The sequence below is a fragment of the Lithobates pipiens genome, unplaced genomic scaffold, assembly GCF_037356315.1.
Source record: "Lithobates pipiens isolate NorthernLeopardFrog02 unplaced genomic scaffold, aLitPip1_a1.2 Scaffold_8, whole genome shotgun sequence".
In the NCBI taxonomy this organism is placed as follows: domain Eukaryota; kingdom Metazoa; phylum Chordata; class Amphibia; order Anura; family Ranidae; genus Lithobates; species Lithobates pipiens.
Window position 1 is genome coordinate 215741371 of NW_027507903.1, and position 25494 is coordinate 215766864.

At 41.5% G+C, this 25494-nt stretch overlaps 1 protein-coding gene across 1 annotated transcript in view; it reads right to left on the reverse strand.

The window, feature by feature from the left end:
* The window catches only part of ZNF277 (zinc finger protein 277), a 120684-nt gene that overhangs the window by 59856 nt on the left and 35334 nt on the right, over positions 1 to 25494 (reverse strand). Inside the window, exons 3-4 of the mRNA XM_077468374.1 lie at positions 14617 to 14705; positions 8291 to 8373 (exon numbers count right to left, since the gene is read on the reverse strand). Coding sequence (XP_077324500.1) covers positions 8291 to 8373; positions 14617 to 14705 — 172 coding nt within the window. The remainder of the gene's footprint in view (positions 1 to 8290; positions 8374 to 14616; positions 14706 to 25494) is intronic.

Below are 25494 nucleotides of genomic sequence, written 5' to 3' on the forward strand. Positions count from 1 at the left end.
ATTTGGCACTGCGTCGCTTTAACTGACAATCGCACGGTCGTGCGACGTGGCTCCCAAACAAAATGGACGTCCTTTTTTTTCCTACAAATAGAGCTTTCTATTGGTAGTATTTGATCACCCCTGCAATTTTTATTTTTTGCGCTATAAACAAAAATAGAGCGTCAATTTTGAAAAAAACCACATTTTTTACTTTTTGTTATAATAAAAATCCCCCAAAAATATATAAAAAACATTTTTTCCCCCAATTTAGGCCGATACATATTATTCTACACATTTTTGGTAAAAAAATAAATTGGTTTGCGCAAAAGTTATAGCGTTTACAAAATAGGGAATAGTTTTATGGCATTTTTAGTAATATTTTTTTTTTAATAGTAATGGCGGCAATTTTTATTGTGACTGCAACATTATGGCGGACACATCGGACATTTTTGACACATTTTTGGGACCACTGTCATTTATACAGCAATCAGTGCTATACAAATGCAGTGATTCCTGTGTAAATGACACTGGCAGTGAAGGGGTTAACCAGGGGTTGGCAGTGTAGGGGTTAAGTGTTCCTAGGGACGTGTTACTAACTGTGGGGGTCTGGGCTTTTTGTTAGTGAACACTGATCTCTGCTCCAATCACATGGAGCAGAGATCAGTGTCACTTGTTGTTAGGCAGAACGGGGAGATGCTGTTTACAACGGCATCTCCCCGTTCAGCCGCCCCGTGAGATGATCGCGGGTATCCCTGCGGCGATCGAGTCCGCGGGACCCGCGACCGGACTCATGGGGATCCCGTCTGGCATGCGAGTGCGCTGGCGGCGGGCGCGCATGCGATGGCAGGGTGGCATATAAAAAGGGACGTACCTGTACGCCATTCTACCGACGTACATCGACGTGCAGCGGTCGGGAACTGGTTAATGCCCCTTAAAGAGGAAGTAAACCCTGATGGGTTTACTTCCTCTTTTTTTCCCTGCAAAGGTAAAGCATAATGGACTATTATGCATCGCATAGTAGCTCATTATGTGTCACTTACCTGACACAGGAGCCAGCGAAGTCGCCGCTGTCCCCTGTAGTCCGCCGCATCCATCTTACTGGTGGCGTCTCGCAGCTCTGACGAATGACAGCGGCGAAGCCGCGATGACGTTACTCCCGCGCATGCGCACGGGAGTCGCGTCTCGCAGCTCCGCCGCTGCCATTCGGCGAAGCCGCGATGACGTCACTCCCGCGCATGCGCACGGGAGTCGACAAATTAGGCAAATCCATTCTTGGACTTGCCGCATTTAGTGCGCCTGCGCGCCGCTGTTCGGGCAAATATCTCCTAAACCATATAGGTTTAGGAGATATTGCTTGGACCTACAGGTAAGCCTTAATCTAGGCTTACCTGTAGGTCAAAGTGGTTTGAAAGGGTTTACTTCCTCTTTAAAGCGGAGGTCCACCCTAAAAAAAAATTACATAGACTCCTAAAATTGTGAAAAATAAAATAAAAAATTTTACTTGCCAGAAATGGCTGTTGCTAGGCAGATCATCTTAATCTGCCACTTCCTATTCCGTGGTAGTCTTCATTCTTCTCCTCACGTTGTCCTCTGGGGAATAGGGCGCTGTCTTCTGGGACCTGTGTGTTTCCCAGAACACAGCCGGCCATTCACAAAGTGCTGTGCGACTTGCACATGCGCAGTAGGAAATGGACAATGAAGCCACAAGGCTCCACTGCCTGTTTCCCTTCAAATGATGGCGCCGGGACCCAATCCGATGGACATATCGGCCTCGGGCAGCCGACATTGCGGGCACCCTGGGCAGGTAAGTGTGCTTATTAAAAGTCAGCAGCTACAGTGTTTGTAGCTGCTGACTTTAGAAAACAACATTTAAAGCTGGAACACCACTTTAAAAAAAGAGACGTCATATATCTAAAATTTGTCAACTGGTTAAACATCTGCATTAACTAGCCTACGGTTAAATTGAAATACATTCATTTGTTGTATTTTTATGGTTCTGGAGTATACTGGTCTTTTAAGATATAAAATATACTGTTGAAAAAGGCATTGCAAACATAAAATGAAATTTTTAAACATATTTGGTTTTTTCCTACAGATAAACGTTCCTGCTGACTGCTAAAAAAATATGAGCTGTCTGTCGCTACAGGCAACCAAACTTGTCTAGACAGATTCTGCTCGCCTGACATGGTAAGCAGCTGGCTGCAGTTTAATGAGGAACTTGAATATATTTGAGCAAAGGCTCTGTGGAAGAGGCATGAAATGTAAATAAAATGTGTGCGCTTTCTAGCTGCTTACACTATATAGTCTTACGCATTGTTAAGTTAAGCAGCAGGAAATCTACTGAACAGTTTACTATGCACTTATTTAAACCATGAATAGGAAATCCCCAATCACTGCATTAGAAAAAAAAAAAAAAAACGTGTTTTTCTTTGTAATTTCCAATCGATCACACTTTGATTTTCAATATGAGGCATGAGTTCAACTATACATATTCTAAACAGCTTAGGCTTCATGCACACGGCCGGCCGTACGGCGTGCAGAGCTTGCATAATCACTCCCCTGGGACCTACAACTGCTGTGTGTAGACGCCCACTGAGATGAATTAGAATCTGAGGCTCTGCGTGGTTATGTAGCGGGGGTTGTATAAAGCACAAGCATGGATGTATGGTCAGAATGCACACAATCTGTGTCTGGAGTATAAGTCAGTGCGCATTCTTTAAAAAAAACACATACAGTACAACACAAAGTTTATCTCAATTGCCATTTGTACACAGCAGCTGCAGGTCCCAAGAGTGTGATTGTGCAGGCTCTGCACACTGTGTGTGCCTGAAGCCCGATAAGGTTACATTCACACCGGTAATTAGGGCCATTGTGAATAGTAGCTGCAGGAATCAGATTCCTGCTATGGCTCCAAGTGGCTAGGTGCAGACGCCGGCCATGCGCACTATAATGAAAGATCGCCAGAGGTTACAGTTATTCCTGGCTATGCAGAGAGCCACGAATTAGTGCAGCCACTAGCGACCTGTCATAACAGTGAACAGGGTTGCCAAGCGCACCTAGCCTCTCCGATTCCTGCCACCACTATTTGCACCAGTCCTCATCACCGGTGTGAATGTAGCCTTGGTTGATTAGAAAGAGTACAGTAGAACTCAGATAGAAAACCATTAGAACACAGCTTGATGGGATGTTCTTTATTTTATAGAACATTAAAATAATTAGAAAATTACAAAAGGAAAAAAAACATCATTGCCATTCTAGTACATCTAAGATAGGAGCTCTCAACCTTTTGCCGTGTCCCTAAGGAGCTGATGTTTGTGCCCGGCAGCTGCAATCTCCATCGAGCACCAGCGATCGCTCCTAACAGAGCGAGGACAGGGATTTGTGTGCGTAAACACACAAATCCACATCCTGTCAGTGGAGAGGAGACAGATTGTGTGTTCCTAGTATACAGGAACAACGATCGGTCTCCTCCCCAAGTTAGTCCCATCCCCCCCAGTTAGAGCACATGGTGAGGGAACACATTTAACCCTTTGATCGCCCCCTAGTGTTAACCCCTTCCCTGCCAGTAATATTTATACAGTAATCAGTTCATTTTTATAGCACTGATCACCATCACGCAACCACGTCAATGGTCCCAAACATGTGTCAAAAGCGTGAGATCGGTCTTAAGCAATGTCACAGTCCCCAAAAAAATTGCAGATCGCTGCCATTATTGCTTATTGCAATTTATTTTTTAAACTGATGAAGAAATTTGTTTTTGTTTTGTTTTTTTAATTGGGATATTTATTATAGCAAAAAGTAAAAAATATTGTGTTTTTTTTCCAAATTGTCGCTCTTTTGTTTATAGCAGAAAAAAAATAAAAAAAAATAAAATAATAATCGTGGGAGTTGATCAAATACCACCAAAAGAAAGATCTATTTGTGGGGGGGGGGGGGGGGGGGACATACATTTTGTTTGAGTACAACGTCACACGACGCAATTCTCAGTTAAAGCTACGCAGTCCTGCATGGCAAAAAAATGGCTTGGTCAGGAAGGGGGTAAATCCTTCCGGGGCTGAAGTGGTTAATACACTGACCTTTTTTTGTCTTCTGGCTTCTGACGGCATTGCTCTCCAGGCTGCTAGAAAGATCCCCGGAAAAGGGCACTTGGTACGCTGCCTGGGACAGGAGCTACAGAGGAAGTATCGGCTTATGCAGTTCCTGCTCCCTCTGCGGCCGCTTGCTTCCTCCATTGCAGATGCTGGCTCCCTGCACTCTAATGCTCTGGGATGGTGGGTCTGAAACCCATTGATCATGATCTGGGCTTGTTGACCCGCCATCTCTGAGCATGAGGTTGCAGACCATGGGTTGAGCATCCCTGATGAGATAAGACCGCTTGCTTGTATTTTTTACATAACATTAAAATGATAAATGAAGAAGACGATAGATTATAAAGGTTTTTCAGGTCTGTATTCTTAGATACATAACATTTTAGTGAACAAAATATGTATGCAGTGAAAGAAAAGTAGGAAATAGGATGTAATGTTAAATGTAATCTAGCCAAATTGTAAAGTATAGTAACCAATACAACCTGTAAAAATTCCCCTCTTAACTGCACACTATTGTTGCTTTTTATAATTCTTTCCAGAACAGAAGATGCTAGATTGCGATAGCAATCCTCATAGTTTTAACAGCTGCTCCCACATTTGACACCAGCTAAATGGCATGGAAGACAAAATATCCAGTTGGCTACTATAACTTTTAAAGCATAGCTTAATGCAAAAAAACAAAAATCCAATATTTTGTAGCTTAGCAGTTTTTAGATGTAGGGACTACATTCATTTATTTTTTCAGTTAAGATTTTCCGCAAGTTGACAGTCTACTGACTGAAATGGTACCAGCTGATTGGAGAAAAGCCAAATGTAGCACCAATATTTAAAAAAAAAGGCCAAAATACATCCCTTGGAATTACAGACCAGTTAGCCTAACAATAGTATGCAAGCTCTTGAAAAGGGTATCCTTAGCAGTAATCAGCATAGATTCATGAAGATTTGTTCTTGCCAAATCAATCTATTAACCTTCTTTTATCCGTAGACGTGGTTTATCTGGATTTTACAAAAGCATTTGATACAGTTTCCCATAAAACGTTTACTGTACAAAGTAGGGTCCGTTGGCATGGACCATAGGGTGAGTACATGGATTGAAAACTGGCTACAAGGGCAAGTTCAGAGGGTATTGATAAATGGGGAGTACTCGGTCAAGGGTGGAAAGTGGGGTCCCCCCAGTGTCCTGTGCTGGGACCAATCCTATTAAATTCATTCATAAACAACCTGGAGGATGGGATAAACAGTTCAATCTCTGAATTTGAAATAAGCTAAGCAGGGCAATAACTTCTCCGCAGGATGTGGAAATTTTGCAAGAAAATCTGAACAAATTAATGGGGTGGGCAACTACATGGCAAATGAGATTTATTGTTGAAAAATGTAAAATAATGGATTTGGGTGGCAAAAATATGAATGCAATCTACTCACTGGGGGGAATCAAGGCTGGAAAAGGAGCTAGGGGTCCTAGTAAATGACAGGCTCAGCAATGGCATGCAATGCCAAGCTGCTGCCAACAAAGCAAACAAAAATTGGCATGCATTAAAAAGGGGATTAACTTCAGAGATAAAGCGATAATTCTCCCACTGTACAAGACTCTGGTCCGGCCTCACCTAGAGTATGCTGTCCAGTTTGGGGCACTAGTCCTCAGGAAGGATGTGCTGGAAATGGGGCGAGTACAGAGAAGGGCAAAAAAACTAATAAATGGACTGGAGGATATTAATTGTAAAGAAAGGTTACAAGCACTGAACTTATTATCTCTGGAGAAGAGACGCTTAAGAGGGGATATGATTTAAATTTACAAATACCGTACTGGTGACCCCACAATAGGGATAAAACGTTTCCGTAAAAGGGATCTTCATAAGACACGTGGCCACTCAATAAAATTAGAAGAAAAGACGTTTAACCTAAAACTGCGTAGAGTTCTTTACTGTAAGGGCGGTAAGGATATGGAATTCCCTTCCACAGGCATTGGTTTCAGTGGGGAGCATCGATCGTGTCAAAAAAACAATTAAATAAACACCTGAACGGCCACAACATACAGGGATATACAAGGTAATACTGACATACAGTATCGCACAAAAGTGAGTACACCCCTCACATTTTTGTAAATATTTTATTATATCTTTTCAAGTGACACTGAAGAAATGACACTTTGCTACAATGTAAAGTAGTGAGTGTACAGCTTGTATGACAGTGTACATTTTCTGTCCCCTCAAAATAACTCAACACACAGCCATTAATGTCTAAACCGCTGGCAACAAAAGTGAGTACACCCCTAAGTGAAAATGTTCAAATAGGGCCCAATTAGCCACTTTCCCTCTCCAGTGTCATGTGACTCTTAGTGTTACAAGGTCTCAGGTGTCAAATTTGGTGTTATTGCTCTCAATCTCTCATACTGGTCACTGGAAGTTCAACATGGAACCTCATGGCAAAGAACTCTCTGAAGTTCTGAAAAAAAAAAATTGCTCTACATAAGACGATTGCTGCAGAGCTGCAGCACTGTGGCCAAGACCATACAGCGGTTTAACAGGACTGGTTCCACTCAGAACAGGCCTCCCCATGGTCGACCAAATAAGTTGATTGCACATGCTCAGTGTCATATCCAGAGGTTGTCTTTGGGAAATAGATGTATGAGTGCTCCCAGCATTGCTGCAGAGGTTGAAGGGATGGGGAGTCAGCCTGTCAGTGCTCAGACCATACTCCACACACTACATTAAATTGGTCTGCATGGCTGTTGTCCCAGAAGGAAGCCTATTCTAAAGATGATGCACAAGAAAGCCCGCAAACAGCTTGCTGAAGACAAGCAGACTAAGGACATGGATTACTGGAACCATGTCTTGCAGTCTGATGAGACAAAGAGAAACTTACTTGGCTCGGATGGTGTCAAGCGTGTGTGGCAGCAACCAGATGAGGAGTACAAAGACAAATGTGTCTTGCCTACAGTTGAGCATGGTGGTGGGAGTGTCATGGTCTGGCGCTGCATGAGTGCTGCCAGCACTGGGGAGCTACAGTTCATTGAGGGAACCATAAATGCCAACATGTACTGTGACATACTGAAGCAGAGTTATGATCCAATCCCTTTGGAGACTGGGCCGCAGGGAATGTCATGCTTCAAAATTGCGGCAACTCATGGAATGGCAACAAACATTTATCCTTAAAAATCTCCATAAGCGACATTTAAAAAAGTCTACCGGTTGCATGTTTTCCATTACAGAGAAAGTCTAGGGCTAGAATTATTGCTCTCCCAAAAAAAAAAAATATATATATACACGTTTTTCTTATTTATGTTACCTTTTAATTTTTACACGGTTTTAAAAAAAATTCAAAATGGTGCCACTTTTATCCCTAATACAAGGAATATAAACATCCCTCATCTCCATACCTAGTGAATCGGCGAATCCGCTGCAGAGACTACTTTTATCTTGTAGCCAACCGCCGACTGTACACGGGGATACCTGGGTTATGGCATCTAGCTGCTGCCATAACAACGATATTCGTCCCCAAAGTAGGGACGTATATCAGTGTGCGGCAGTCGGCCAGTGGTTAATGGCTGTCTGTTGAGTTATTTTGAGGGGACAGCAAATTTACACTGCTATACAAGCTGTACACTCATTACTTTACATTGTAACAAAGTGTAATTTCTTCAGCATTGTCACATGAAAAGAAATAAAATATTTACAAAAATGTGAGGGGTGTACTCACTTCTGTGAGATACTGCATAATCACACACATAGGTTGGAATTGATGGACTGGTGTATTTTTTGAACCTCACCTACTATGTAACTATAACAGAAAATACCTGTTGATTTGCCAGAATCGCAGTCTTCTTGTCTCTTCCTGTGCGCTTAAAAGAAAACCCAAGGAAGCTTATTCTTATTATATAAACTACTAGTCCTATCAATCCCCAATGTAATGGAGATGAACAAAGGCAGACACATTTGAAGTCCAGCCTGTGTGACAACCATGGCTCCCTTTATAAATAAAATGAAGGTGGAATAAAAACATAGATAAGAAAAAATAAAAAAAAGAGCAGGAAGGTGGCTGTTTGTTGGATCACCAAATGAAAATAGGGAAAACAGCCTGAAAACAGAAAACTAATGAGGCCGCTACATCGGTAAATTGAAATATTACATTTATGTTTTTTTGGTTTACATACATTTTAAAGTCTTTTCAATAAATGTTAAGAGTTAAAAATTAAAAGTTAAGAGGTTCTGCTATTCATAGCTTACCAATCTCTCCTGCTGGAGCTCTTCCCGTAGGACACGGTCTTCGGGTAAGACATCACAGAGGAGAAAAAAATTCTCTTGTTGTTCTATGGATTGATGACAAAATGCAATAACTGTACAGTACAGTGAAACCTTAATACCATACATAGGCTAGAATAATGGCAGAAATTTTTAAGAAAAGCATATTTACTGTTCTACTTAAAACAGTGCAGATTCCAATTTATGTTAACTAGCCTGGAAAATGGCATGGAAGACCCCTTTCACACTGAGCCAGGGGCAGCACTAGCGGTAAAGCACCACTAGTTTTAATAAAAACCTTGCAGTGGTGATCGTCCTTAAAGAGAAGTTAAAAAAATAAATAAACACGTATACTCACCTAAGTGGATGCAGCATCTTCCCCACCCCCCCCCCCCCGCTTCTAAGACTGAGAACTTAGCGATAAAAGACCGCTGATCTCTCAGCTTTCAGTCTTCATTGAGCAGCGAGCCAGTGACTGTCAGTCTCCAGCTCTCTGCTCTGTGGTGGGGGTGAGAGCTGTGGTGGGGGTGGGAGCAGCTGGCTCAAGCTCTCAGCAGCTCTGCCATTCCAGGTGTCTGGGTGGATCCTGACTATAAAGTGTGGAGGGCTCCAGCGTCTGGACCCCGGGCCTTTAGCCCGCTGAAAATGGGTCACAGGAGTGCATAACGAAGTGCACTCCTGTGGGCCATAGGAGAAGTAGGTGTGGTTTTGGTGTGACTTTTCCTTTAAAAATGGATGAAAATATGTAATGTTGCTTGGTTTGCCAAGTGCCATTGGTCCTGGAAATAAGAAGGCACCATCCAATGGGAGGACAATCAGCTACAGCAAGCATGGCGACATTGCTTTTCTATCCTTTGACGGGTTCGAAAATAAGGACATAATCACCGATTCCTAAGCCTTGACTTGGGGTGAACTACTTTAAGAACTATTGAGGCCTGAAAAAAAAAAAAACCCACACAGTAGCATTCCATGATAGCTAAATCATGACTTCCACTGCAACTCCTGATGTGCTCTACTTGAAGCATAGTCTAAAAAATAATACCCTTGCCCATCAGTGTACAACGGAGTGAAAAAATTAGCTATATATAGAAAAATATTCAGAAATTGCTAGATTGCCCATCAGTCACTAACCTATATGTTGGTAGTTGGGGGGGGGGGTGTAGGACTGTGCGCTGGTATATGAAATCATTGTAAACTGGTAGTATCCTGAGGAGTCTTGCACTATCTGCGCAGCAGTTCTTTGAATATAAACAGCTGTAAGGATAAGCTAACTCCAGCCCCCCCCCCCCCCCCCCAAAATGAACCCTTGGATCAGAATTTTATTCCTAGCAGGTAGGTTAATATCTGGCAGCAACAACAGAACATAGAGCTATTTACAGCTCTGATTTACCAATACAAAGTTAAAAAGAAACTGTATAAGATAGATATGGAAGTATAATCAGATTGTATATGCCTATCCATACACAAGATCTCTATCCCCACATCTGAATGCCAATACGGCAGCCATATGAGCATTCAGTATATCAAAGCTCCTCATACAGCCGCAACTGAATGCACTACGATACAGAAATTAGGTCAATAATAGACTATTTTACAAATGTTAACCACTTCAGCCCCGGAAGAATTTACCCCCTCCCTGATCAGAGCACTTTTTGCGATTCGGCACTGCGTTGCTTTAACTGACAATTGCACGGTCATGCGACGTGGCTCCCAAACAAACATTGATGTCCTTTTCCACACAAATAGAGCTTTCTTTTGGTTGTATTTGATCACCCCTGCGGTTTTTATTTTTTGCACTATAAAACAAAAAAAACAAAAAACAATGCATTTTTCTACTTTTGCTATAATAAATATCCCCCAAAAAAATAAAATTATATATTATATATATATATAAACATTTTTTACACCCTCAGTTTAGGAAGATACGTATTCTTTGACAAAATAAATAAATAAAACAAAAAAAAAAAACTGATTCGCAATAAGCGTATATTGATTAGTTTGCACAAAAGTTATAGCGTCTACAAAATAGGGGATCGATTTATGACATTTTTATTAATACTTTTTTTATTACTAGTAAGGGCAGTGATCAGCGATTTTTATCGTGACTGGCGGACACATTGGACAAATTTGACACATTTTTTGGGACCACTGGCATTAAAGTGGAAGTAAACCCATCGATTTAAACAGTTAAAAAAAAAAAAAAAAAAAAAAAGGCATGCCGGGAATGCTAACTGCACATTGGCTGTGCTCTCAGCCAAACTATCAAACCATCCAATGGCTGGTGTCATAACAAATCACATGTGCAGCACCATAGCAGTTGAAGATTAAACAGAGGCAAAGATGGCAGCTTTCTTGGCTGAAAACGATAGGGGAGTTTACTTCCACTTTACACCGATCAATGCTATAAAATTGCATTGATTACTGTAAAAATGTCACTGGCAGTGAAGGGGTTAAGTGTGTCTTGGGGAGTGATTCTAACTGTCTGGGGAATGGGCTAGCAGTGACACGACACTGATCTCTGCTCCAGATGACAGGGAGCAGATGACCAATGTCCTGTCACTAGGCAGAATGGGGAGATGCTGTGTTTACATCAGCATCTCCCCATTCTTCAGCTCTGTGACACGATCGCGGGTATCCCCGTGGACATAGAGTCCGCAGGTCCCGCGGTCATGGAGCTTGCGGCAGGCAGAAAATTCACGGATACGGGTACGTTACTTTGCCAACGTAAAAGTACAGGAGCCGGTCGGCAAGCAGTTATTAAGAAAATAGATAACATTTCTCCAATGGTAGATATCGGCTTATAACACGCACATTCATTTTAAAAGGGAAGTGTCAGGGGAAAAAAAAAAAAATTACATTTTAAATTAGGAACTTTGAAGCAAAATAAGGGTCAGTGCCCAACTGAAGCCTCACCAGTCTACTTCAGTGCAGCAGCCTGGCCATTGCCTTCAGTGCTGCAGCCTGGCCATTGCCTTCAGTGCAGGCGCTCATCCCAACCCCCTCCCTATCCCCCCCGAGGCAGCTAAAATAGAAGTATTGGCATATAACACGCACACGCTATTTGCACCCGATTTTCAGGGTGAAACAGTGCATGTTATATGCCAATAAATACAGTAACTGGAACCATGTCCTATAACTCTACCAGTTTCAGGCTCAGGGAGTGCATCTAGTAATTGCCTGAAGGTAAGGGATTTGATATGCTGCTGGATGAAGCTTTAGCAGCCAGTGTGGGCCATTACGTTATACATATAAAATACATGAAAAGGCATTCTGTAATGTGCAAACCATGCAGAACCTTCCACAACAAAGCCAATTTCCCAAAGAAGACTGTACTGTCTGCCCTCATGTTGTAAAGCACTGCACAAACTGTTAGAGCTATATAAATCCTGTATTATAAAAATAATAATATGTAACAGAAGGTTATATTACTGGCTACAGAACTTTTACTTCCACAAGATAGCAGTAGCAAGTATGATTTAATAAGCTTGTGACTGGCCTTAGGCTGGGGTACTCTGGAAAATGTAGCCAGGATAAGTATCTGAGCCAGAGCTATCACTGGGAAACAGACTACAACACCCAGCAATACCTGAGAGCAGGAGGAGTCTGATAAAAAGGAAAAGCCCAGGAAGGAGCAGGACAGTTGTGTATTGCGCCAACCTGAGAGAATATGAGAGGACAAGTGCTGTGCCGAGCCATGTTGTGCTGGGTTTTGCTGAATGCTGCTGTATTCTGAACCAGGTGGCTGGACAGAGCTTTGCCATCGGCTGCTCTGATGCCCACTTTGAAACGCCGGTTCTTGACCAAGGCAGCCACTACCCAGGCCCACGGGGAGAACCCGCAGGAGTGAAACACCAAGGTACCCGCCATCCATCTGTGACAGTGATCATCAAAAAAAAAAGTGCCTCCCTTCAACTGCCACAAGAGAACTTCAGAAGGAGAAGGAGGGGGAGTGGTGGGCAGGTCACAGACCCACAGTTAAAGTGGAACTAAACCCTCCTATCCTTTTCACCCATGGAAGCTGCCATCTTAGCTTCTGTTTGATATGCAACTGCCATGGTGCTGCATGTCAGTTGACACTGATGGTTTGATAGTTTGGTTGAGGACGTAAGCAAATGTGACAGCATTCCCTGTGAAATTAACTTTTTTTTTTTTTTTTAAACCATTAAAATCGATGGGTTTAAATCCACTTTAAGCTGAACCCTTGTTAATTTGTCAGTCCTCATTTGCAAGGAAAGATAGACATTGGTAAACAATAATAGGTACAGCTTCCATCTCTAGACGTGAACATAACCAAATGTTTAGTTTTATTGGATTGGAAGCAAATAGGAGACACCTTAATACTACATATTTGAACATACATATTGCACTTGGATTCCCCCCCCCCCCCCCAATACATTGTTATATAGTTACATAGTTAGCTGGGTTGGGGGGATCTACCCAATTCAAACAATATAAAAAAAAGAAGTAAAATCTGAGAAACTTTATATAGTCCACTCGGGGGGTTGCCAGCCAAAGCCTCTTAGCTCCTGAGGTCTTGGTCCTGATCGCACAGACAGCATTGGAAGGTCCATGCATTCCTATGGACAGGCAGTTCTAAACGGACTTGTGGCATGTTACATCTGCCTACTTTCCTCCGGGTCCAATTCAGGCCACACAAAAAACAAAAATAAAACAAAAAAACACAACACGAGGGGACCAATCCTTTTCTGTTTAGGCAGATCAAATCAGATGGTAGTTGGGTGTAAACAGACTTTGGCAGCCCATAGAGAAGAGCAGGCCTGTCCGGGTCCAGAAACTGAGTGGACACAGGTGTGTCACCTGCCCGCTCTGCTTAGATCTGATTGGAAATAAATCTGGTCTGTGTGAAAGGGGTCTTTCAAGAGTTCAGACCTAGTGGTAAATTAAAGCTGCTGCAACCCTGAGACTGGAAGTGTAATCAGATGTTCAAAAACCTGCATGTGTTAATGAGCAATCATTAAAACGCAAGTTTCTATATACAGTCCTTGCAAAAGGGGTTTAGCCCAGGAGCATTTCAATTAAAGGTTGCAGAATCTACAATGTATGTTTCTAGGTTAGCCTGGGGATGGGCTATTGCCCAAGATCAATCATAGAAAGCTCAAATTAAACCACAGGAGACCCTCGAACCCACCCCCAGATCTCGCCTTGCTGCAAAAGAGTAGTGTCTAACTGATGGTTAAAATGGAGTAAGCAGACCCCAACATCCTTGTACCCACACAAGTGTAACTTAAGGGTAGCAAGGAGTGAATAGTTTGGAGCTTCTGCTCTACTCATCTCCTTTGCAGCTTGAGAGTTGTAATGGCTGCAGCCTCTCGCCTCCAACTTGTCACACGAATGGTGAACAAGAGCACAAATCACATTCACCCTGTGCTTGTAAGAGGAAAGCAAACCCCCATAGCAACTAACACCCAAAAGAGAGTACTTCCTCTCAAGGGTAGCCCACACTGTATGGATGTGCTGAAGGGGACAGCTATAAAGAAAATACTCCATTAAACCTACCTTTGAGCCCTGGGTACACCACCCACCTATCATATTGCATTCCAATCAGTGGGATCAGCAGCAAAGCAGGCTGCATTCCACCTGAGCTAACACAGGGGAGGGACTTCGAGCCTGACCAAATGTTAGTAAGGGAGGGCTACACTAGAGCCTCTGTGCCCACGGTAATAGTTGGAGAAGGACCTTTGATCAACACCAAAATAGTGATAGGGAATGAAGGTCCCACAACTAGGATTGTAACAAAAGTTGCATAGACAAAACCCAGATATGCAACTCCTCCAAGTCCACTGTCCCTGGAATCACACGGAAGCATATACTAGGAAGTCCCTGCATAGATAAAATAAACTAGTGATTCTCTGGTGTGGCTGGAGGAAACACAAATAACGGAGGCACAAGGGTGAATTGTTCTTTTTTTAGAATGGAGGATGATGCATTTCCTGTTTGCAAGTAGGCAGAGCAATTTCTCATATACTGTCCTGGAAGGTCACTTAAGAAAACGTGCTTTAATCAATAAGTGATTAGCCAGCATTCTGGGAAATGTCTGCACCCAAATGTTAAATAGGGAGTGTGTTGACATATACACTGTCTATTCTACTATTCTAAACAGAATTCTTCAAGTAGTTTTATGTCCAACAATGCCGGGAATATAAAAAGAAAATGGGTAGCAAATTATTCCAAGGCTATGTATTGAAAATAACATACGATAAATGTTGACCTTGTTTATGAACAGTGCCATAGCTATTTGGATGAAAGGAGTATCAACGTATGCATTCATTTTTACCAGATTCTTCACTCACCCTCTGGAGCTTCTGAGTTGGTCTTGATTACTGTGCAGAAGTCAGTTATCGGCTGCTCTGAAAATCTTTTCTTCCAGTACAAAACATAGCTAGAGTAAAAAGTAGAGAGACGATAAAGTATAAAAATCAAGAAGACATTCTTGAAATATACTGTGTAGGTTGGGAAGATTCTATGATGATTCATTCAGTATCCAGCAATTATACCGTATGTCCAAAGTGAAACAATAAAATCATAGAGAGGTACAAAATATATTAACAAATGTACTTGACAGTAGATCCTCTACTGTAGAATAGCTTAGAACAGGAATAGTAACAATAGCTGCTTAACTCATAGGAAGGGTTTCAACAAGCACACAAAGCTTTCTTGTGACCACTTAGTATAATTGAAAATATCCTATTGTAGTATCCCTCTTAATGCTACAGTCCACCTGATTGTTTAGTACTGCTCTTGCATGTGATTGGCAATTCTGCCACAAGGAATCCAACAACTCACTGCTTGACAAAAGTATAAAAACGTAGCTTAACAGCCTAAAACATCCTGCTGCTATCCCAGTCCTACAACCAGCTGAAGCCACAACATCTACAAAGACCTACCATAGCAATATCCCTTGATAACGGGGGCACTTTTAAGGTTGGACCATGTTAACTATTGTGGCAGTTTGTTGACACAGCCTTGTGCGTGTACACTATTTGCATAGTTAAAGTGTCCTATTTTTCTGCCTGGATAAGGATACTGCATTTTGTAAGCCAACCAAGTGTCAGGAATCAGCGGCAGGGATGCCCAAATCTGGCCAAATCTGTGTAGCAACACTTCAGAGACTGAGACCAGACTGATTGTTCTTTAAATGAAGTTTAAAGTGAACCATACCCCATTGGCATCTAACTAGCAACTTAGCAGTAACTGAAAGCCTAACAAACTGACCATATACAATATATACACAAAATGGGGAACACAGATAAACCAGGTAAACTGGAGATGCAGGGAACAGATGAGAATGGGGAACCAGTGGACCAGATAAGAGGAAGTGGGGCACAGGATGCAAGGCAGTAGCAAAATCAGGGTCAGCATCAGAATAAAAAAGGCATGCAGAGCATAACACTGGAGCAAGAGGCACTAGTAAGGGTGGGCCTAAAAACTCTCCCATTAGCCAGCATCAGTCAAGAACTGATTACCAAGATCTGCTGGTGGACACCAGAAATACAACCTTCTACTTTGTAGAGCACAGTGCCACCAGCATGTAATCCAGGTCCTGACACCAAAACTATTGCAGGTCTGTGAGCACGATGTTAGCATAAGTCAAACCTGTGGCATTGCCTTACCTGTCTCCTGCCCCAAATCACCCTCATTAAAAAGTGAAACATCTTTGAAAACCTCTCTTTTACATTAGGAAGTGTAACTTATGTAGATATGCAGATACATAAGGGCTGAACAATCACCTAAACAGGTAAGCAGCTAGTCACAAGAAGAAGGAAAGCACTTGGTAAACAGTTTTCCCAATTTCTCAGAGAAAAGAAATAAGTACAATTATTGCACGATATACAAATTACCGTATATACTCGAGTATAGGTCGATCCGAATATAAGCCGAGGCCCCTAATTTACCACAAAAAAAACTGGGAAAACTTATTGACTCGTGTATAAGCCGAGGGTGAGACATCCCTGTGTCCCATCCATCCCTGTGTCCATCCCTGTGTCCATCCCTGAGTCCCGTCCATCCCTGTGTCCATCCCTGCCTACCTGTGCCAATCTGCAGCCTCTGTGTGCCATGCCGCACCTCTGCTCCTCGTCTGACAGACGGCGGCCATTCCACTGTTCAAAAGCCGCGCCTCTCTGTCTGTGATAGGCGGAACACTCAATTTCCCTGCAGTCAGTGTTCCGCCTATCACGGACATCCTCTCATCCTCGTCCGTAGTATGAGAATGAGCGGATGTCCGTGATAGGCGGAACACTGACTGCTGGGAAATTGAGTGTTCCGCCTATCACAGACAGGGAGGCGCGGCTTTTGAATAGTGGAATGGCCGCCGTCTGTCTACCTGATCTCCGTGACTCGAGTATAAGCTGAGGGGGGCACTTTCAGCCTAAAAAAAGGGGCTGAAAATCTCGGCTTATACTCGAGTATATAAGCATTTGATAAACATTTGTCGCAGTTTATAAATCACTACAACACATTTACTAAGGGCCAGCTCACACCACAGAAACACAGTCCGGATGCACTCCAGATGCTTTTCTGCATTTGTGTTTTTGATGCAGTCCAGTACATTTCCACCCCTCCCCCCCTTTTTTTCCTCAACCTTAAGGACATGTGCATTTTTAATGCGTTTTACAACGTTCCTGTACAGTCCAGTGCAGGGAAAAATAAATGCAGCATTTTCTACTATTTTTTCTGAAACTGCAAGCACCAGTGTGAACTATGACACTGAAAAAAAACATATAACCTACTTTCTGGCCGGGTTCACACCGCTGCGATGCGGGAACGCCGCGAATCCGCGGCGTTTTCCCGCATCGCATTACTCCCGCCGGCAGTTCACACTGCCCTATGCGCACGGCTGGGAGTGTCAATGATATGTTAATGACACCCCCAGATCCGTCCGCATATCGCAGTGCGATCTGCCGACTCGCACAGGAATCGGATCGCATGGTGTGAACCCCCATGCGATCCGATTCTGTTGCGGACCAAAAAAAGTGTCCCGTGCGAGTTTGCTGCGGGAGTGATGCGAATTCAGCCATACTATCTGTATGGCTGAACTCGCATCGCTACGGAGATCGGATGTGATTTGCGGTGGGAATCACATCCGGATCTCCCCCCGCAGCAGTGTGAACCCAGCCTCCAAGTCTTTTTGATGCAGCAATCAAACGCACTGGACTGCATGTGGCATGAACTGGCCGTTAAGATGTTTGTTCAGTCTTCTATCTACAACGGAACATCAAAGAGTAATACTAGGGAAAAAAAAAAAAAAAACACACCACACATCCCTTGGTGTCTTGCAGGTTTTAAATCTATATCCCACTAGTGGTTTAAATCGCTCCCCTGACATCTAGATGAGGGTTTACTATGATAAAGTGCTCTAGCACTACTTGCTGTTGCAAACTGAACCAAGGTTCCAGGACTGCAAAGCCATTATACTAACCAATGAGCCATTTTAAAGTCCTACATTTCTGCTGCTGATGGAATTGAGTACACTTGCTTGCTAGTAAATCTAAATCAGCACTTGGAGAGAAGCATCATTCTGCGATCAGTAATCATACTGGCTTCTTAAAGTAGCTGTAAAATTGCAGCTTCTCCATGGCAACTGCAGGACTTTCAAAAAAGCTTTATAAAATGTACTTTTCCCTAATGCTTTCGAATCTGGAGATGAGGTTAAAACTGTATTTCTCTCACAGTTAAACATATTTAGTATGACCAATTAAATCTTGGTAACAGAGATAATTCCTTAAATGGCATTCTCTAAACCCAAAAACAAAAAATATATTGCAGCTTACAATTCTGCAACTGTGGTGATTGCATTTGTTTTCCCATCTTCATGCCTTTTTTTCCCACCTGATAATCCTTGGAATAACACTATTCCTCACCCTGGTATCTGTGCTCACCTAATTCAATGTATATATGGAGGGAGCCATGTGTGTCACCAAATCTGAGCATCAAACATGTTTATACATAATGGTCACGAGTCATTTACAGAAGGAAGAAAACACCAGTTGATATTTTTCTAGTTTAGCTCACATACAAGGGACAGACACTGCATATGTAGCGAGATAAAACAGGTATTTTATGTAGAGAAAAGGTGCTGCTGTTGTCATTCCCTGCAGATAACTATAATCCTGCAACCACAGAATGCTTTGTTTTTCCTTTCTTTGGCCTCCTGTACTTACTGGCCAGAGAACATGGCATTCATGGGAGAAGCCATATACCAGCAGTCTAGGCTTGTTGAACTCAGACTGCTATAGGCCATGTATATTCCCAGGCCACTTGCACAGAGGTGACCATTACAATACACTGGTTTTGATACAATTGGTTGATTTTTATGATACACCAGATATAATATCCAGTAAATAATCGGCTCAAACATTGAAAAAGTCTCCCACCGGTTTCATTGGAATACCTGTAATTATTCAGATGATGGAAAGGCTTTATTTGAAAGCAGTTGCTGAATTATCACAATTCTCATTCAATCGGCATTCTGGATGCTTGCTACCTACCTCCCTCCCGTCTTTTATTGTAACCATGCTTCAGCTATACGGTAATTTTGGTTCGGGAAATTCCACTGCTATATACACAACATCATTCTTTCATTTTTCCTGACCATTTATTCATTGTTCTCTTACTAGAATTATTATTTTTTCCCTACTACAGTGAATATTGATATTATCTGAATATTTTAATGTAAAATGAAAAAACAATAAATACATTTCTATTAAACACTTCAGCCCCGGAAGAATTTACCCCCTTCCTGACCAGAGCACTTTTTGCAATTCGGCACTGCTTCGCTTTAACCGACAATTGCACGATTATGCGCCGAGGCTACCAAACAAAATTGACGTCCTTTTTTTCCCTCACAAATAGAGCTTTCTTTTGGTGGCATTTGATCAACCCTGTGGTTTTTATTTTTTGCGCTATAAGCAAAAAAAGCAACAATTTTGAAAAAAAAAGAAATTTTTTACTTTTTGCTATAATAAATATCCCCCAAAAATATATATTTAAAAAAAAAAATTCTCAGCAGTTTAGGCCGGTACGTATTCTTGGTAAAAAAAAATTGCAATAAGCGATTGATTGGTTTGTGCAAAAGTTATAGCGTTTACAAAATAGGGGATAGTTTTATGACATTTTTATTAATTTTTTTCATTTTTTTTAAATGGCAGCAATCAGCAATTTTTATCATGACTGTGACATTACGGCGAACGCATCAGACAATTTTGGGACCAATGTCATTTATACAGCAATCAGTGCTATACAAATGCACAGATTCCTGTGTAAATGACACTGGCAGTGAATGGGTTAACCACTAGGTGGGAGTGTAGGGGTTAAGTGTGTCCTAGGGGCGTGTTGCTAACTGAGGGGGGCGTGGCTGTGTTTTACAGATCACCGATCTCTGCTCCAATCACAGGGAGGAGAGAGCAATATCACTGTTGCTAAGCAGAGCTGCTTGTTTACTTTAGCATCTCTCTGTTCTTCTCTCCGTGAGGCGACTGCAGGTATCCCCGCGTCCATCGAGTTCATGGGACCCGTGACCGGAATCACGGAGCTTCCCACGAGCGCACCCCCACCACCTCTTAAAAGGATAACGTGCAGGTACAGGATTCTGCCTATACGTGCCCTTCTGCAGACGTATATTGGCATAAGGCAGTCCAGAAGCCCTTAAAGAATAAAAAATAAATAACTAATAGTAAAATCTACAATCTCCCCTCTCAGAACCTGAATGAGCAAGACATCTCGCAATTAGCTAGGGGCCTCAACTTTGCCCCAACCACTTTTCCTAACGCCTTTACTATGTTTAAAGATCTAAATAAATTTATTCGGAATTTAACTCTCAAAAGACATTATAATATGAAGGCTAGTAAAACCAGTAGTCAAGATACCACTTTCTTTCATGACCAATATTGCTCCTTAGATACTCCTGCTGACCAACAAGCTATTCAAGACCTCTGTGAATTAGGGATCGCAGATGAGCACGATGACTTAATTGCTTGGTCCCAATATACGCAAGTCTTCCCCATCTACTGTACATACTTCTTTTAGACCAAAATCTTTTTTTAATCCTACTCAGTCCAAAAGACCTTATTTAGACACTTTTTATCAAGTAGTTTTTAAAGACCTTACTGACCTTGGTCTATCCGAAACCTCTAGGCCTCATTATTCTGTAAATAATTTAAGTTACCAAGAACACACAGCTCTAAAATCACTGGCACTAACCCAGATATTATAATCAAACCAGTTGACAAAGGAGGAGGAATAGTGCTGCAAAACAAATAGATTTATTTCTTGGAGGCTAAACGCCTCCTTTCAGACATGGTTACACATGCACAGGCTCAAGGTATACTCAGCAAAACAGAGGCTGCATTTTTCGTAAGCCATTCTTCCAAGTACCGTATATGTATCATGTAGCAAAAATCCACAAAGATCTCAATAATCCACCGCGACATCCTATAGTTGCTTCTATGACCAGTATTGCCACTAGTTACTCGCAACATAGACAACTTCATTCAACCGTTGGCACAGGCTCTTCCCTCTTTTATTCGCGATGGTACACACCTAATAGAATTACTACGCCCCTACACTTGGGATTACTCTTATTTATGGGTATCTCTAGATGAATGCTCATTATACACTTCTATACCCCCTAAAGTTGGCCTACAGGTTGTGGCCCATTATTTTGATACTAATCCTATCCTTAACACACAACAAGTTGGCTTCATTCTCTTGTCTACCAAGTTTTGCTTGGAGCATAATTATTTTCTGTTTGATGGCGATTTTTATTTATTTACAAAAACAAGGCACAGCTATGGGAGCAAATTTTTCCCCCAGCTATGCAAATTTGACAATGGAACTGTGGGAGACCAGGTATATTTGGGCTGATAACCATTTTTCTGCAAACCTGTTCTTCTACGGTCGATATATCGATTATATTTGGGATGGCCCATCTAGTTCTGTAAACAAAATTGTTACCTATTGTAATAATAAATTATTTTGGTTCATCATTCACTTCTGTAATGGACCCAGAGTCCATTTGTTTTCTAATAATGCAATCACTGCCAAAAACTATACAAAACCCAAGACTGGAAATTTATTTCTACATTATTCTAGCTGTCACCACCCTAGGTGGGTCAATAATGTACCTAAAAGTCACTTTCATCGTCTCAGACATAATTGTACCAGATTAGATGATTACAAATCACAATGTACCGTTCTTAAGAAAAAGTTTGACAAGGGTTATCCCACCAACCTCATTGACAATTAAAGTCTATGGTATTAGAAGGGATTGAGAGAAATAGGGGGGGGGGGGGGGGTGTTGTGAACTTGCCCTTAAAGGGAGGTACACTGGAGAAATGCAGATTTGGATCTTTCATAATTTATATTATATATATATATATATATATATATATACACACACATACACACACACACATTTGAGGTATTAATTATTTCAGGATTATTACTTAGATTTTTCTTTTTGTATATATGTAGGGAAATTTCTTTATGTGTACACATATTAAGATCTACGAAACCTCTAGGCCTCATTATTCTGTAAATAATTTAAGTTCCCAAGAACACACAGCTCTAAAATCATTGGCACTAACCCAGATATTATAATCAAACCAGCTGACAAAGGAGGAGGAATAGTGCTGCAAAAAAAAAAAAAAAAATTCTCTTTATATATTTAGTATATATATATATATATATATATATATATATATATATATATATATATATATATATATATATATATATATATGTTTTTCAGATTGACAATGGGGTGATCAATACGGGAACAATGGAATTGTGAGCAGTTTGATTAATCATTTTTGTTTCTATGGTGTAAAACTATTATTTGGAGTAAGGATTTGCAGTGCCTTGGGAAAGTATTTGGCCCCCTTGAACTTTTCAACTTTTTGCCACATTTCAGGCTTCAAACATAAAGATATAAAAATTTTATTTTTTGTGAAGAATCACCAACAAGTGGGACACAATTGTGAAGTGGAACGAAATCTATTGGATAATTTAAACTTTTTTAGCAAATAAACTAAAAAGTGGTGCGTGCAAAATTATTCGGCCCCTTTACTTTCAGTGCAGCAAACTCACTCCAGAAGTTCAGTGAGGATCTCTGAATGATCCAATGTTGTCCTAAATGACTGATGGTGATAAATAGAATCCACCTGTGTGTAATCAAGTCTCTGTATAAATGCACCTGCTCTGTGATAGTCTCAGGGTTCTGTTGAAAGCGCAGAGAGCATCATGAAGACCAAGGAACACACCAGGCCGGTCCGTAATACTGTTGTGGAGAAGTTTAAAGCCGGATTTGGATACAAAAAGATTTCCCAAGCTTTAAACATCCCAAGGAGCACTGTGCAAGCGATAATTATGAAATGGAAGGAGTATCAGACCACTGCAAATCTACCAAGACCTGGCCGTCTCTCTAAAAACTTTCAGCTCCGACAAGGAGAAGACTGATCAGAGATGCAGCCAAGAGGCCCATGATCACTCTGGATGAACTGCAGAGAACTACAGCTGAGGTGGGAGAGTCTGTTCATAGGACAACAATCAGTCGTACACTGCACAAATCTGGCCATTTCTCAAAGATATCCATAAAAAGTCTTGTCTAAAGTTTGCCACAAGCCACCTGGGAGACACACCAAACATGTGGAAGATGGTGCTCCGGTCGGATTAAACCAAAATCAAACTTTTTGCCCACAATGCAAAACTATATGTTTGGCGTAAAAGCAACACAGCTCATCACCCTCAACACACCATCCCCACTGTCAAACATGGTGGTGGCAGCATCATGGTTTGGGCCTGCTTTTCTTCAGCAGGGACAGGGAAGATGGTTAAAATTGAGGGGAAGATGGATGCAGCCAAATACAGGACCATTCTGGATGAAAACCTGTTGGAGTCTGCAAAAGACCTGAAACTGGGATGGAGATTTATCTTCCAACAAGACAATGATCCCAAACATACAGCAAAATCTACAAAGGAATGGTTCACAAATAAACGTATCCAGGTGTTAGAATGGCCAAGTCAAAGTCCAGACCTGAATCCAATCGAGAATCTGTGGAAAGAGCTGAAAACTGCTGTTCACAAATGCTCTCCATCCAACCTCACTGAGCTCCAGCTGTTTTGCAAGGAAGAATGGGCAAGAATTTCAGTCTCTTGATGTGCAAAACTGATAGAGACATACCCCAAGCGACTTGCAGCTGTAATCGCAGCAAAAGGTGGCTCTACAAAGTATTAACGCAAGGGGGCCGAATAATTTTACACGCCCCACTTTTCATTTTTTTATTAGTTAAAAAAGTTTCAAAAATCCAATAGATTTCGTTCCCCTTTGTGTCCCACTTGTTGGTGATTCTTCACAAAAAATAAAAAATGTATATCTTTTTTGTTTGAAGCCTGAAATGTGGCAAAAGGGTGAAAAGTTCAAGGGGGGCGAATACTTTCGCAAGGCACTGTAATTGAAGTGAGAAGTAATCAAACCATGTAATTGATTCCACATGTGATGACATTTGTAAACATATATAAAACACATGATTGTGGTGAAATCATTAGATACATCCCGACTGATCTGAGGAAGGGTGTGAACAAACCAACCCAAAAAGGAAATCTTTTTTTTTTTTCTGAACTATGCATGAAATATTTTTGTCCTGAATTACTTTGTTTGCCATATAATCTTTTCTATAGAATTTGACAAAATAAAGCAATGATTTTTAAGTGCAGCAACCTCTGATTATATAATATATATATATATATATATATATATATATATATATATATATATATATATATATATATATATATTATATTAAAGTGGGGTACCCCCTTAAAAAAAAAAAAATTAAAAGTCAGCAGCTACAAATACTGCAGCTGCTGGCTTTTAATAATCGGACACTTACCTGTCCCAGGGTCCAGCGATGCGGGGGAACGAAGCCCCCCCCCCTCGCTCCCCGCTCCGCTCGCGGCGCCGTAATGCATACTGTGGGCACCCGGCTGTGGCTTCACAGCCGGGCACCCACTGGGCATGCGCGAGCGGTGCAGGGCGCCGTGATACGCCGTACAGTCACCTGGGACACATGACAGGTCCCAGGTGAATGTGCGGCGCGAGGGGAAGTGATGTCACCAGCCCGGGCAATGAAGAAGGCAGACTACGAGGGACCCCCTAGCAACCGGTATTTAGAGGTGAGTAAAAAAATTTTTTTTTGCCAATTATTTTTTTTTTATTTTTTTTTACGAATTTTAAGAAGTTTTATTTTTTTGGTGGCAACACCACTTTAAATCACACACACACACACACACACACACACACACACACACACACACACACACACACACACAGAAATAAATAATACTCATTTAAATTGACAAAATATATCTGTATTGCTGTGTTTTTTGTCTATTTTTATATCTACTTCCTGGTAATTCTTGATATATGTGAAACTTCCGGTTTAAAGTTTCTTTACACATTTTTGGACATCGTCACATGTTGTCAACGTCAGCCCATAAATTATGGACATCTTGAACTACCAATTAGATCTGAGGAAAAAGAGAAAGCTTTGAAACGCATTATCTGACACGTCACTTCTGGGTTCACGGACCTCATCGTGTTTGCGTTCCACGCTGGTACGCTCTTCCGGTTCCGGCCAGCTCTGAGAACATACACCGTCCAGCTGAGTGATCAGGCTGGTCATCTAGGCCGCTCTGCAGTTCTATCCTTTGCAGTCTACCAGGGCGCCTTTAATCGATGTTATCCCAGACTGTACAGTGACCATGGACTCTACTATCACCGTCACTTTATTTTCCTGATTCTCACTAACATTATGCAAGTAGCCATTTGGCTCTTTTTATATCTAAATACATTTTTCACTACATGCTGCACTTAGTTTGGCGCGCCTTATTCTTCCTTCATTTTCCAGAGTTTGCTTTAACTCCCAAGGGAGCTGCAGCTGGTGCAAAGAATTGACCCCCCTCATCAATTGCTGGCACCATTATTTGTTATTTTAGTAGTAGTATTATTACTATTCATTTTATTTTTGACGGGCTGTACAGTGTTAATTCACCTTTTCTTTTTTCTAAAAAAAGGTGGTGAACTAACTCTTTCATTTAACAAAATGATGCTATAAAATTTTTTGGGGGATCAGTAAAACATTTTCAGTGTGTCAGTAAACAACATGTTCCTT